The 14,551-nt window shown below is 41.6% G+C and overlaps 1 protein-coding gene across 1 annotated transcript; it reads left to right on the top strand.

Moving 5' to 3' along the window:
- Window positions 1–2,122: 2,122 nt before the first annotated feature.
- LOC137014060 (uncharacterized) lies at window positions 2,123–7,758 on the top strand. The gene is made up of 3 exons (XM_067378173.1): window positions 2,123–2,730; window positions 3,779–3,845; window positions 5,729–7,758. The coding sequence occupies exons 1-3, from the start codon at window positions 2,341–2,343 to the stop codon at window positions 7,303–7,305; spliced, it is 2,034 nt and encodes a 677-aa protein (XP_067234274.1). The 5' UTR covers window positions 2,123–2,340; the 3' UTR covers window positions 7,306–7,758.
- Window positions 7,759–14,551: the final 6,793 nt, after the last annotated feature.

The raw sequence follows: 14,551 nt of genomic DNA, 5'->3' as shown, positions 1-14,551 counted from the left end.
CGTTCCAGCGGTGAAGGCGATCAGCAGGATCCAGCGAAGCGTAGATCGTCGCTGAAGGAGAGAGAACTGAATCCAACGGCGAAACGCCGGCTTATATAACCATAAGCCACGCCCGTTTTGGCAGGCTTGTTGGCGCGCTATTTCGCCATTGGCTCGCGCGACTATGCCGCACCGTCATTGGCTCAAAGAGTTTCATTCCTTTGAGCCAATAGACGTGCAGTTTTCACTGCGCTATTGTAAAAGGCTTCAGCAAGGAGGAAAAAGGAGCTTTTCCCCATACGCAGTATGAGTGAGAGTATCGAAAGGGAACACTGATTACCGTGATGGTGATATCAAAAACCCAAACAAATTTCAATAAAATTTCAACAACAACAAAAAAACCTCTGTTAAGCAAGCTTCTGTAGATTTAAAACAGATCTGCTGAGATCTTGAGAGATTTAATGAATTATTTTATCTTCAGTTGATCTTATCTAAGGCTGTGGCTGAAGTCAGTTGTGGTTCTTGTTTCTCTGTCCTTTGTTGATTCTGCTTGTTAACAGCAGCTATCTTCAATAAAGCACAATCATTTCTTAATTATCTCATTAAATCCTACACTGATTCTGTGTTACATTTAACAGCCTGTAATGTGCACACTGAGCAGTGTTCATTTCATCTGGGCTAACCCATGTGGGGCCTCCATGGAAACTGCAGACAAAACTGACGGTGCCCCAGTTATACAGCAGGTCAAACCCTTCTAGGCCACACAGGGCTGTGTTGGTTGGGAAGCTTCCCGCTAGTGCAGGGGTCCTCAACTCCGGACCTCGGGATCCACATTCCTGCAGAGTTTAGCTCCAACCCTAACAGTTAATGAATTAAGTGATTCATTAAGGGATTATTAAGCTTTAATGATGAACATGTGCTGTTAACAAGCAGAATCACTGAAGAAAATATAGAAACACAAGAACTACAACTGACTTCAGCCACAGCCTTAGATTAAATCAATTGAAGATAAAAGACATTAAATCACTCAAGATCTGATTAAACAACTCCACAAACAGCATTACAAGCTTCACTTATTACTAACCAGACTGACTTTATTTCTGTCACATGTCTACAGAAGTTCTTATTGAGAATTACCAGAGGTTTAGATGTTTATGTCTTATTGAAAATGTTTGGTTTGAGGTCACCATCAGGAAGATCAGCATTTGCTTTAGTTGAGCTCTTGACCCTTTACTTTTGTTGAGATGTTTCTTGTTTCAGTATGTCAGAAATAAAGTCAGTCTGGTTAGTGATAAGTGAAGCTGGTAATGCTGTTTGTGGAGATGTTTAATCAGATCTTCAGAGATTTAATTTTAATTTCTTTTATCTTCAGTTGATTTCATCTAAAGCTGTGGCTGAAGTCAGTTGTAGTTCTTGTGTTTCTTTCCTTCAATGATTCTGCTTGTAAATGGCAGGTATTAATTCTGATCAGTTTGCAATTGCAATTTTTTGTGCCATAGTGCATGCTGGGAGCCATGATTGAGTTTCATATGCTGGCGTGAAGTATGTCACCATTGTTGCATTTCACTCGCTGATTGTTGATGTCTGTGTCTTGATAACACTGTAGTTAATAAAATACTGCTCACAAAGTTTTCTGAATATATGATTGGCACAATAGTGCTGAAAATCAGCCAATAGTACCACAATGTTGACGGCAATGCATAATGTTTAATTGTATCAACAAAACTACCTTCTGATCAGTGATTAGACTTTTTTATTTGATCAGTGAAGTTACTTAATACATAAGCTACTTCATAATGAGATCAGCATTAAATACAAGAAATATTATATAATGTTATTTTGGTACAACATCTTCAACTGCCATAAAAGTGCCATTAAATCAGCCACAGAAAAAGCTAACATAAGAAGTCAAGAGTGAAGAGCCCAACTGGGAATAATGATCACCATAATGGTGACTTCAAATGTTTGTTCCTCTTTCCTTCAGTGGTTCTGTTTGTTAACTTCAGGTGCCATCAGCCGTTCTGAGTGACAGTTTCAACGCAAGTTCATTTTGAATGCATTTTGTTAAAATTTAACCTGAGGAAATCCTGATGTTGTACTTTGACCCGTTTCAACACACCCTATGTTGTACTTGACCCTCTTAACACTTATCAGGAAGAGATTGACTTGTTATTTCTCCTTTCTTTCATACTGACTCGCTTCTTTTTTGACAAAAGCAAAAGAATCAGAGATCAATGAAGAACGGAGAGAAAAACGTCCAACAATGATTTATGAGTAGTTCAGTTCTGAGCAGACAGCAGATCTTATTTGAAACTATCGTTCACAAGTAAAGTTTAGATAGCTGGAGCTCAAACTGTCAAAATGGCGTCACTGCATGTTTCTTCAGAAGAACTTTCTTGTCCCGTGTGCTGTGAAATCTTTAAGTCTCCTGTTCTTCTGTCGTGTAGTCACAGTTTCTGTAAAGAGTGTCTTCAACAGTTCTGGAGAACCACCAAAACTCAGGAGTGCCCTGTCTGCAGAAGATCCTCAAAACTCGAACCTCCAGTTAATCTTGCACTAAAAAACTTGTGTGAGTCGTTCCTGAAGGATATCCGTTCATCAGGGTCTGAGGAGATCTGCAGTTTACACAATGAAAAACTCAAACTCTTTTGTCTGGAGGACAAACAGCCTGTGTGTGTAGTGTGCAAAGATTCACTGAAACACGCCAAACACACATTCAGACCCATCAGTGAAGTTGATCCATCATACAAGGTAATAGATATTTATTTCTGAGGATTAAAGCTTGTCATAAATATACAAATGTATCAATACCATTTTATTCATATAGTGTGTTACATATATAAGCATATTGATATTACAGAAATCTGTGGTGTCCTTAAAAGTCCTGAAGTCCTTAAAAGGGAAACATAAAAACAAAGAAAACATTTTAACACATCAGACCATGGGGGTGGGATTCCATTTGTCATTATAGCTTTCAGAAGGATGCTCACTATTGCCCCATTTGTGGTTGATTCTTTTGACATATTCACAATTAGAATTGTTTAGTCTGACATTACATGTTCCATTATTGGAGAACACACTCAACCATTAACTGGGGGATCTGAGGGTTTGATTCTAAATTAGTCTGACTCTAATTTTGCAGAAGGAAAGTCACAATAAATAGCTGTGGTCTTTATTGCCACCCAGCCATCATATTAAACACCATAATTATTGTCTTAAAAGGTTCTTAGACAGGATATTAAAAATAAACACAATACATACAATAATATACACGTATTGACTGTTGTTTCTGCGACAGCTCCAGCTTACGCAAAGTGTAATGCTTCCGGATACCTCGGTTCATTTCGTTCACTTCTTGCTGATATACTGCCATGCACTATATTAGGAATATTATATTAGGAATAGAGAATCATCTGAACAAGTGAGTGATCATGTATGCAGAAACAGAGGCCCTGTCCTAGTTGACAACTAGAGTGGATTCCTGTGCTGAAATTGACCCCGACTCTAGGGGGATTCAGAGTTGAGGAATAGACTCTTTTGGAGTTAACTCTCCATAGGCTCAAGCCCCTGCTCTTTTTCAAATCTAATAAAAAGTTCCCACTCTCAACAATTAATACAATTACAATCAGTTTAAAAGTCCAGTGCGATTGAAAATGCTCAAACTCCTCCATTGGAATAAAAAAGCCCAAACAAATTAAAATTTCTGTCGCATAACACTATGTTTGGAATTATGAATTAATTCCAATCTAAACAGCATAATAACCCACATGTGGTTTGAATATCCTCTTTTGATTCACAGGTCAGTTCTTCTCTACTCTGCCCCAACATCACCTCTAAGGACTCCTGTTTACAGTGTTGGTCATCCCGTAAGTCACTGCACGTTTGTCCACTTTTTTCTGTAAATTTCACAACAAACTTTTAAGACCAGACAGCTCCCAGGATTCATAGCAAAACAGATCACATTTTTTAATTAAATGAAAACTAATAGACTTTCAAATCACATGAGCCAATATTTTATTCACAATAGAATATAGATAACATAACAAATGTTTAAACTGACACATTTTTACAATTTTATGCACAAAATGAACTCATTTCACATTTGATGCCCGATACAGGTCTCAAAATAGTTGGGACGGGTGCATGTTTACTGTGGTGTGGCATCTCCTTTTCTTTTCAAAACAGTGTGAAGATGTCTGGGCATTGAGGTTATGAGTTTCTGGAGTTTGAGTGTTGGAATTTGGTCCCGTTCTTGCCTGATATCGGTTTCCAGCTGCTGAAGAGTTCAAGGTCATCTTTCGTTTAATGATGCGCCAAATGTTCTCTATAGATGAAAGATCTGGACTGCAGGCAGGCAAATTCAGCATTCGAACTCTTCCACGACAAAGCCATGCTGTTGTAATAGCTTTAGTATGTGGTTTTGCATTGTCCTGCTGAAATACACAAGGCCTTCCCTGAAATAGACGTTGTCTGGAGGGGAGCATATGTTGCTCTAAAACCTTTATATACCTTTCAGCATTTAAAGTGCTTTCCAAAACATGCAGGCTGCCCATACCGTATGCACTTATGCACCCCCATACCATCAGAGATGATTGGCTGTTGAACTGAATGCTGGAAGGTCTCCCTCCTTTTTAGCCCGGAGGACACGGCTTCCAACAAGAATGTCAAATTTAGACTCTAAACACAGAACACTTTTCCACTTTGAAACAGTCCATTTTAAATGAGCCTTGGCCCACAGGACATGACGGGGCTTCTGGACCATGTTTACATATGGCTTCCTTTTTGCACGATAGAGTTTTAGTTGGCATCTGCAGATGGCACGGCGGATTGTGTTTACCAACAGTGGTTTCTGGAAGTATTCCTGGGCCCATTTAGTAATATGATCAATGTGTAATGAGACAATGAGTAATGTGACAATTATGCCAATGAGTGATGCAGTGTCGATAAAGGTCCAATAAAGGTCTTCAGCCTTGTCCCTTACACACAGAGATTTCTCCAGCTTCGTGAATCTTTTGATGATGTAATGCAGTGTAGATGATGAGATTTGCAAAGCCTTTGCAATTTGACATTAAAAACAATGTTCCTCAAAGTATTCAACAATCTTTTTACGCACTCTTTCACAGCTCTTTACTTCTGAGAGACTCTGCCTTTCTAAGACATCCCTTTTATAGCTAATGATGTTACACACCTGATATCAATTAACTTAATTAGTTGCTAGATGTTCTCCCAGCTGAATCTTTTCAAACTTTCTTGCTTTTTCAGCCATTTGTTGCCCCCGTGCCAACTTTTTTGAGACATGCGGCAGGCATCAAATTTGAAATTAGCTCATTTAGTGGATAAAAGTGTAATATTTCTCTGTTTAAACATTTGTTATGTTATCTATGTTCTAATGTGAATAAAATATTGGCTCATGTGATTTGAAAGTCTTTTAGTTTTCATTTTATACAAATTTGTCCCAACTTTTCCAGAATTTGGGTTCTATTGTAATCTGTTATTTGGTTTAATTTGCTTATTTTACAAAAATGTAACAAACCGAATTTATTAATTAAATATTTAATTGAACAAAATGCTAATAACACTTATTTGTTACAGTTTTAATGTAAATAATATATTTTGATCAATAATAACAATAGCACTGAAGTTAGTTCATTATAAACATGTTTTTGCTTCTTAAATAAAGCAATAAAACAAAACATCAAATGTATACATTTATTTGTGTGAATTAACATTTTCTGTTTTAACACCACAGGCAAAAATATGATCAGTTTAAATAAAATTGATGAAATACGCAAGAAAAGCATCTTAATTGAAGATGGAAATCCTGCTCGATACCGTCTGCAAAAAAATGCAGACAATTTGGATCATCCTGAACCATATAGAAAAATCACCTTTGGGAACAGAGACAGACAGAAACCCCATAAAATCATTCTGATGGTGGGAGAAACAGGAACAGGAAAAACAACCCTGATCAATGCGATGATCAACTACATGTTAGATGTTCAGAGAGAAGACAAGATTTGGTTTGAGATCACAGATGATCAGAGTGACCGAACATCAGTTCACAGTCAGACCTCCAACGTCACTGTTTATGGGTTTTATCTGCAAGAGAGTCAAGTCGATTTATCAATCATCGACACTCCAGGATATGGAGACACTCGTGGAATCGATCTTGAAAAAAAGATCACCAAGAGTTTGCTTAGTTTAAGTAAATCTGCTGAAGTGATCCATGAAATACATGCAGTGTGTCTGGTGATTAAAGCAACACAGAATCGACTCTCTGACAGACAAATATACATATTTGATGCTGTTCAGTCTTTATTTGGAAGAGATATTGCTGAAAACATTGTCCTGCTCTTCACATACTCAGATGGAGCTCCACCTAAAAATGCCCTGACGGCTGTTAAAGAGGCTAAAATCAAGTGTGCAGTGAATGACAAGAATCAGCCAGTGTATTTCCGGTTTAACAACTGTCAGTCAAAAGCTGATGAAGATGATGATGAAGATGAGGAAGACCGTGAACAGAGGCTGAATCAATCATGGAATCTCAGTTTTAAAGGAATGATGCAATTATTCAAGTTTCTTGACACAATACAACCAAAATCCCTAAAGATGACCCGAGATGTGTTGCAGAAACGGAAGCAGTTGGAGGCAAATATTTCCAATCTAAAAGCACGTGTTCAAACGACAGAACTAAAGCAAAATGAGCTGAAACAAACTCAAGAGGCTCTCGAGGAGAACAAGGAACCTGCAAACTTTAAATATGAAGTTGAAGTGCCCTACAAAGAATGGGTTGATATTGATACTTCTGTAGCCAAAGCAGCGATGTGCTGCACCGTCTGTGAGGAGAACTGTCATTATCCAGGATGCTGGTGGACCAGTGATCTTTCATGGTGCAGTTCGATGAGAAATAATCACTGTACAGTGTGTACAAATAAATGCCACTTCAGCAAACACATCAAAGCAGCGAAAATATATGTAACAAAGACAAAGAAAGAGAAGAGAACATATGAAGATTTACAGAAGAAATATGATGGTAAGATTGGAGACGACAAATGTGTGGTCAAAATGCTGGAAGAAGAACTGCAAGAATTAGAGTTTGAGAAAATAAAGCTGGTGAATGAAGCTTTTCACTGTGTGGAAACTCTGGAGAAGATCGCACTCAATGCTGATTCTCTACTCACACTTCAGCACATTGATTTTCTGATTGAGAAGCTGAAGGAAATAAATGAGTCTGAAAAAGCTGGAACACTGGAAAACATCAAGAAGAGAGCAGGAGAAAGAAAGCAAGGACCCCTGGGATACTTGGCAAGATTTTTCAAAAAATAAACACAAATCATGCCTTTGTTCAAATTATGCTGAAAACTGGATCCTAAAAATGTTTGTGCTTTGTTCAAAAGCATGTCCTTCGTGTGATGTTAAGCGATATTATCATCGATCATAATTGCAATATTATATTAATCTACAAATGCCTGCATTTCCCATTTGTAAGTTGCTTTGAATTAGCTAACTGCATCTGCATCAATTAACTAAGGTGATATTCGTTTATACAGTAAGATGCTATTGAAAATATAGCAGTGAAACTGTGAAAGAACATTGTTATTCATCGTAAAATTATGTGCATGTAATCATTGTCAGGCTGTTTTAACTGTATATCAAGCACTGCCATCTAGAGGCCATATGAGAAACTGTTGAGTTTCATCCAACAGGAAAAAAAGGTCCATTTCTAAGCTCTGCTTAACTATAAATCTGGACTGTGCTTGTCATAAAGAGATTATGAAATTCTTCCACTCGTATTTCACTTTTATCAATAAAGCTTTTTTAAAGATGCTTATATGTGTTCATTTAACCCTGTTGAAATCAAGATTAGTTTTAGATAGCTCTTTTTTTTTTATTTTTTACAAAAGAGATCTCTAGGAGGATACATAAAATATTTTCTAAAACATTTTGATATGATGGGAGTGAAAGTGATAGTAGAGGAGAACTAGACCATGAAAGGACCAAGTAAGAACTCAGGTCACTTAAACTTTATGTCGGAAATTATTCGGAACTATTATTTGAACTATTATTTGATATTATGAAATAATATTTCACCCCAAAATGAAAACATACAGATTGGAATCACATGATTGTGAGTAAATGACAGAATTTTTTGGGTGAACTGTACCTTTATGAGTACAGTATGTCAATCAAGAAATACACTCATAGAAAATCTGAAATATGATCCTGAAATTCATCACACTTGCAAGGGTCAAGAGCCTAACTAAAGCAAATGCTTGCCTCCATATCGGTGACTTCAAACTTTATTATTTTCAATTAAACAGCACTAAGGCTTCACGGAGGCTAAGTGAGGGCTGCCCGTGCAGGGCCAGTGCTAAGGGGCCAACATTTTGGCAGCCCTAAGTGGGGCCGTAAAGGGCCAGTGGAGGCTTGTTTGCAGGGGAACTTTATCTCGATTCAGTGGCATCAGTGGAGTCCAGACTGAAGATGCTGGACATTATTACTGTCAGAGTTCACACAGTGGTCAAGAGTCATAGAAATCCTCCGTCAGTCAGAATCACAGTGACTGAACTGATACTGCAGCTGCTCACACACTTTCACACAGTCAACAACACACTCAAAATTCTCTATGAAAGGTTTCTGTAAATCACTGCAAAGAAAAACACCATCACTAAAATTTTATACGTGTAGCTGTGAACTGATTGTTGTATTCTATGAACAAAGAGCATGTTGATCTGAACCTGGCTGGTCAGTAGATGTAGGTCATACCAGCAAATGTTGTACCCCTTGAAAAGGGGGAAAATATATATTAATAAAAGAGACACGGACTCGTGCTGTTGTCTGCGTGCTGAGCTGTATTGGCTGTGACGCACAGCATAGTTCAGCGTCAGCTACTCCCGGCAGCCTTTGAGTTCCCCCTACTGGACACTCCTTGAATTACATCTAATTTTTAGTTAACCAACAGAATTAGAACAATACAGTTTTTCTCAGTCGCTTTGGTGCATTTCTCACATCACTTTTTACATTTGCACAACAGTTAATGCAGTTCTCAAAACAATTAGTACAAACTGCAAAACCTAGTTGATAACCTGCAAGAGCATGTCACTTGCTCAAAATGGATAGATCATTCCTCAAAAGCACGTATTCGTGTCAATGAAAGTGTCAGTGTCATCAAGATGAAAAGTCCTGACACCATTGTTTATGAACAAGATATTCAAATGGCTTTGTCATGTTTTCATTATGACAGTTTACTCTGTCAGTGTTTTCCAATGCAAAAAAAGTCAGATCTTGGTGACACTACCTGAAAATGCTCAAGACAGCACTATATACTATTTGCACAGCCATTTGAAAAATACAGTAAAGTTACACATTACTGTATTTAGTGAGGTAACGGAGTACAAGACACTGAATATGTATGTTTCACATTTTTACTGCATATGCTCTTTAATTTGTTCACAGCATTGTGCAAAAGAAAAAATACACCCTTATTTGCAACAAACATAAACTCCCTTTGGGTAGAGCTGTGCACAACTGTAAACAATATTGCAGTACATATGGCAAATCTTTACTGTAACACTACTGTTCACTAAAATACACTAAATGTGTGATGCAGTAAAGCTGTACGTCTAAATGTAAAACGTACAGTGACAAGTTCTTGTCCCACTGCAAGCTTCATGTATGACACAATGACAGTAGTGCAGTGTAGATTGTTTAGTGCTGAATTACTGTCCATTTATACACACCTGTTCTCCCGACGAAATGTTTGAATAATTGAATTTACAGTGGTTCTCCCAACATTTGGCTGCACCCTTCGACCAGCCTCAGCCATTGTGAGGCTGTGATTGACAACATGATCCACAATTGTAGCCCTGATTTCATCAGGGATCTGCCTATTGGCCTCTTCTTCTTCCCCTGTTTTGTCCCCTTCCCCTTCTTCCCCTTCCCCTTCCCCTTCCCCCTCTTCCCCTTCCCCTTCCCACTCTTCCCCTTCCCCTTCCCCCTCTTCCCCTTCCCCTTCCCCTTCCCCTTACCCCTCTTCCATGAGGCTGACCTTCCATTTCTGTGTCACAGTATTGTAGAAATGGTACACACTATGTCCTGCTTGGTTCGTATATGCTTGTAAAATGGGGGTTTATGGGATTCACCTCTGACAGTGATTGTATAGAAGTGGCTTATCATTGGTTGCAACTAATGCTTCACACACCCCTTCTCATCAGTGAAAGTTGAGATTAACCTGAGAGAAATTGTTCAATTTAGGAGACATTTTCAGGAAAAAAAAAAAGATTTTAAAAAAATGTGTAAAATTTGCTTGACAGATTTTGACAACTAGTTCAACATTTTTGTATGTAATGACTCAAGCAATGAAATGAGGACTATTTGTTTTATATGGAATGACTATTCAGCATTCACAAGTATAGTTAATTTAGACTGACATGACATAAGCAAATGATAATGTTATAAAAAAGCAGAGAGTTGTATGAAAGCAATTGATGCATGTTCAAAAGCATTTGCAATTTGTTCGAAGGAATGAGAAACTGCTACTATTGTCACGGCTACACAATCTGCACCTTCTGACACGAACACTTACGCCACGCCCACTCGTTCACAATCACCTGAATACTGAACACCTGTGCATCATCACCAGAGCCACATATAAGCACGCCAGTCCCATTCACTCATTGTCTGGTCTTGCACCGATCCCTACACGTCACTCGACCTCGTCTTACCTGAACATTGTACCTACTGTTGTCTTCATCGTCTTCATCTCCAGTCCTGAGTCCTCCGTCATCATCTGTGTCACCATCGTCATCTGCCAAGGAAAGTTTTCATTGTTATACCATTCGTCAGTTCTACGTGTCAAGATTCTTCACCTGTGTCTGAAACCTCTTTTAATAAATACTGTTGCACTTACCTCATCTGTGTCCTCGTCTGTGTCTGACAGAAGACCAGACCAGATGCAGAGCTCTTCAGGTACAGGCGGGGACCGCACCACGGATCCCTTCCTGGAACTGGTCAAAGCTGTACGGTCCTCACTCCTTCAAAATACCACAACCACCGCACCGTCATCATCAACACCTTCTCCACCACTCACTTCTTCAGCTGCCCCTGCGAGTCCCATGGCCAAGACCAGCGACATACAGCGGCGCGGCGGAGGATTGCAGCGGGTTCCTACTACAATGCTCTCTTTTCCTGGAAGCCAATGCTCATCTGTTCACCACCGAAAGAAGCCGGGTGGCGTTCATCATTAATCTATTATCAGGTAAAGCCCTGCAATGGGCCCAATCATTATGGGAAGCTAATTCTGCGATCCTTGGTTCTGTATCCTCATTCTGTTCCCAGTTAAAGGAAGTCTTCGGCCAGCAGACAGCTGATTTATCCATTCACGATCAGCTATTCAACATTCGCCAAGAAAGGAACGAAACTGTAAGTTCATATGCTGTGCGCTTCCGCACCCTCGCTTATATAAGCGGCTGGAATGAAACCGCTCTCATCACAGCTTTTCGTCATGGATTACGTGAAGAAGTTAAACAATGGATCGTGGTATATGAAGATTCCCTGGGGTTAGAGAATCTTATCCAAAAATCCATCCGGGTTTCCCAACGACTCGCTGCTTGCAGTCACACCGCTCCCGCTGTAAATCCTCCGCCCGTCTCACCATCTGCCGCGCATCCAGCACCTGAACCCATGCAAGTTGATACATACCATCTCACCACCTCAGAACGACAACGCCGCATCAACTTAAGGTTGTGTTTGTATTGTGGGGGAGATGGACATCAACTACCCACCTGTCCAGTTCGACCTCCTCGTCCAGCGGTGAGTACCATTCAATTACCTCCTCAAACAGCACGCTTAACTAAAACCTGGGAGAACCTAAGACATTGTCAATCTTCTGTTTCAGTACAAGCCCTCCTCGACTCCGGGTCGGCGGGGAACTTCATCAGCCAACAAACCCTCAATCTCCTGAATGCCAAACGTCAACGCAGCCCCGTCGACCTGGAAATAACGACCATACAGGGAAAACCGCTGGGCCGAGGTCATGTCCGTTACTTCTCCCCCACACTCATCCTTCGCGTCGGTCACTTGCATGTGGAGGACATCACATTTATGGTGCTGGAGGAGTCAACCGCTGACATTATCCTGGGACGCCCATGGTTAAACCAACACCAACCTCACATCCATTGGCCAACTGGTGAAATCCTCAAGTGGGGTAAGAACTGCCATGAACACTGCATCACCTTACCTGTAAAAGTTCTTCAGTGATCTTCTTCATCCAGAGAACCACCACTACTGATCCAATCTACCTCAGTTGAAAGTCCAGAAACCCAAGTCCAAGTAACCATTCCTTCAGCTTATCGGGCGTTCCAGGATGTCTTCAGTAAGCGGTTGGCAACTCAACTTCCACCTCATCGGCCATGGGACTGCGCCATCGACCTCCTGCCTGGGGCCACGTTACCCTTGTCCATCCCGGAGCAGAAGGCCATGGAGGAGTACGTCCAAGAGGCTCTTCAGCAGGAATTCATACGACCATCGACTTCCCCTGCCGTGTTGAGTTTCTTCTTCGTGGCCAAAAAGGACGGAGGCTTGCGGCTGTGTATTGACTATCGCCATCTCAATTCACAGACAGTTAAGTTCAGCTATCCCCTTCCTCTGGTCCCAGCTTCCCTGGAACAATTACGTGGAGCCACCATTTTCTCAAAACTGGACTTGAGGAGTGCATACAACCTGATTCGCATACGGAAGGGGGACGAGTGGAAGACAGCGTTCATCACCCCGTCCGGGCACTACGAATATCAGGTGATGCCGTATGGGTTGTCCAATAGTCTGTCTGTGTTCCAGAATTATATGAATGAAGTTTTCCGAGATTACCTGAACAAGTTCGTCATTGTATACATCGACGACATCCTCATCTACTCTCATCGTAATGAAGACCATGTCAAACTCGTCCTCCAGAAGCTCCGTGAACACCAACTCTACCTTAAACTGGAAAAATGCGAATTCCACACCTCCTCAGTCCAGTTCCTAGGTTATGTCATCGATTCCAATGGTGTGAAGATGGACCAGGGGAAGGTGGAAGCCATCACTCACTGGAAACAACCCAACACCATTAAAGAGCTTCAGAGATTCCTGGGCTTTGCTAACTTCTACCGCCATTTCATCAACAACTACAGCATGCTCAGTTCACCACTCACCTCTCTTCTCCGTAACCGGCCCAAGTCTCTGTCCTGGAACCCCACGGCCACGAACGCCTTCCATCAGTTGAAACTCGCTTTCAAGTCCGCTCCGATCCTGGTCCATCCCGATCCAAACCGTCAGTTCATCGTCGAGGTAGATGCCTCTTCCACCGGGGTCGGAGCGGTACTGTCCCAGCGGCAGGGGAATCCTCCACAACTCCATCCATGCGCCTTCTATTCCAAGATGCTATCCCCGGCGGAGCAGAATTACGACATTGGCAATCGTGAGCTCCTGGCGATCAAGCTCGCATTGGAGGAGTGGCGACATTGGCTGGAGGGAGCAAAGGAACCGTTTGAAGTTATCACTGACCACCGCAACCTTGAATATCTACGAGACGCAAAAAGACTCAACCATCACCAAGCCCGATGGGCCTTATTCTTCACCAGATTCTACTTCAAAGTCACCTACCGTCCAGGAGATCAGAACAACCGTGCCGATGCTCTATCTCGTCTTCATCAAGCAGATCCCAATCCTGAACCTCCAGAGCCTATCCTCCCTCCAGCCATGATCGTAAGCCCAATCCAGTGGACCATCAACCAACAGATCCAACAAGAGAACCTCCTCCAACCTGCTCCACCGGGAGGTCCAGAGGGTAGGATATACGTACCACCTCAGCACCGTATCACCCTCTTGGACTTGGCTCACTCATCTCTGGGCTCTGGACACCCAGGCAGGAGAAGGACCCTCTCGCTCCTTCAACAACGTTACTGGTGGCCATCCATGCTTCAGGACATCTCCCGGTACATCAAGGGTTGCTCAGTCTGTGCCATCGCGGATACCCCTAGGAGATTACCTGAGGGAAAGCTTGTGCCTCTGCCCATCCCAGAACGACCCTGGACCCACATTGGAATAGACTTTATGACAGATCTTCCTTCCTCGCAAGGATTCACCTGTATACTCGTTGTGGTGGATAGATTCTCGAAATCCTGTAAGCTCATTCCTCTCAAAGGACTACCAATGGCCTTCGAAACGGCAGAGGCACTCTTTCACAACGTCTTCCGCCACTTCGGTTTACCTGAAGACATCGTTTCTGACTGCGGACCACAGTTCATCTCCCGAGTCTGGACCACATTCTTTCGCCTCCTAGGGGTATCCGTCAGCCTCTCGTCAGGATACCACCCTCAGACCAACGGCCAGACTGAGCGGAAAATCCAAGAAATCGGGAGGTTCCTGAGGGTCTACTGTCACCATAACCAGGACTGTTGGAGCCAGTATCTGCCCTGGGCCGAATACGCCCAGAATTCCCTCCAGCAGTCCACCACAGGGCTCACCCCATTCCAGTGCGTGTTAGGATACCAACCTCCCTTGTTTCCATGGTCGGGTGAGCCTTCGGAGATCCCAG

This window comes from Chanodichthys erythropterus, chromosome 23 (genome assembly GCF_024489055.1).
Source record: "Chanodichthys erythropterus isolate Z2021 chromosome 23, ASM2448905v1, whole genome shotgun sequence".
Taxonomy (NCBI): Eukaryota; Metazoa; Chordata; class Actinopteri; order Cypriniformes; family Xenocyprididae; genus Chanodichthys; species Chanodichthys erythropterus.
The sequence above is the reverse complement of the archived record's forward strand: the minus strand, read 5'-3'. Positions and strand labels throughout refer to the sequence as shown.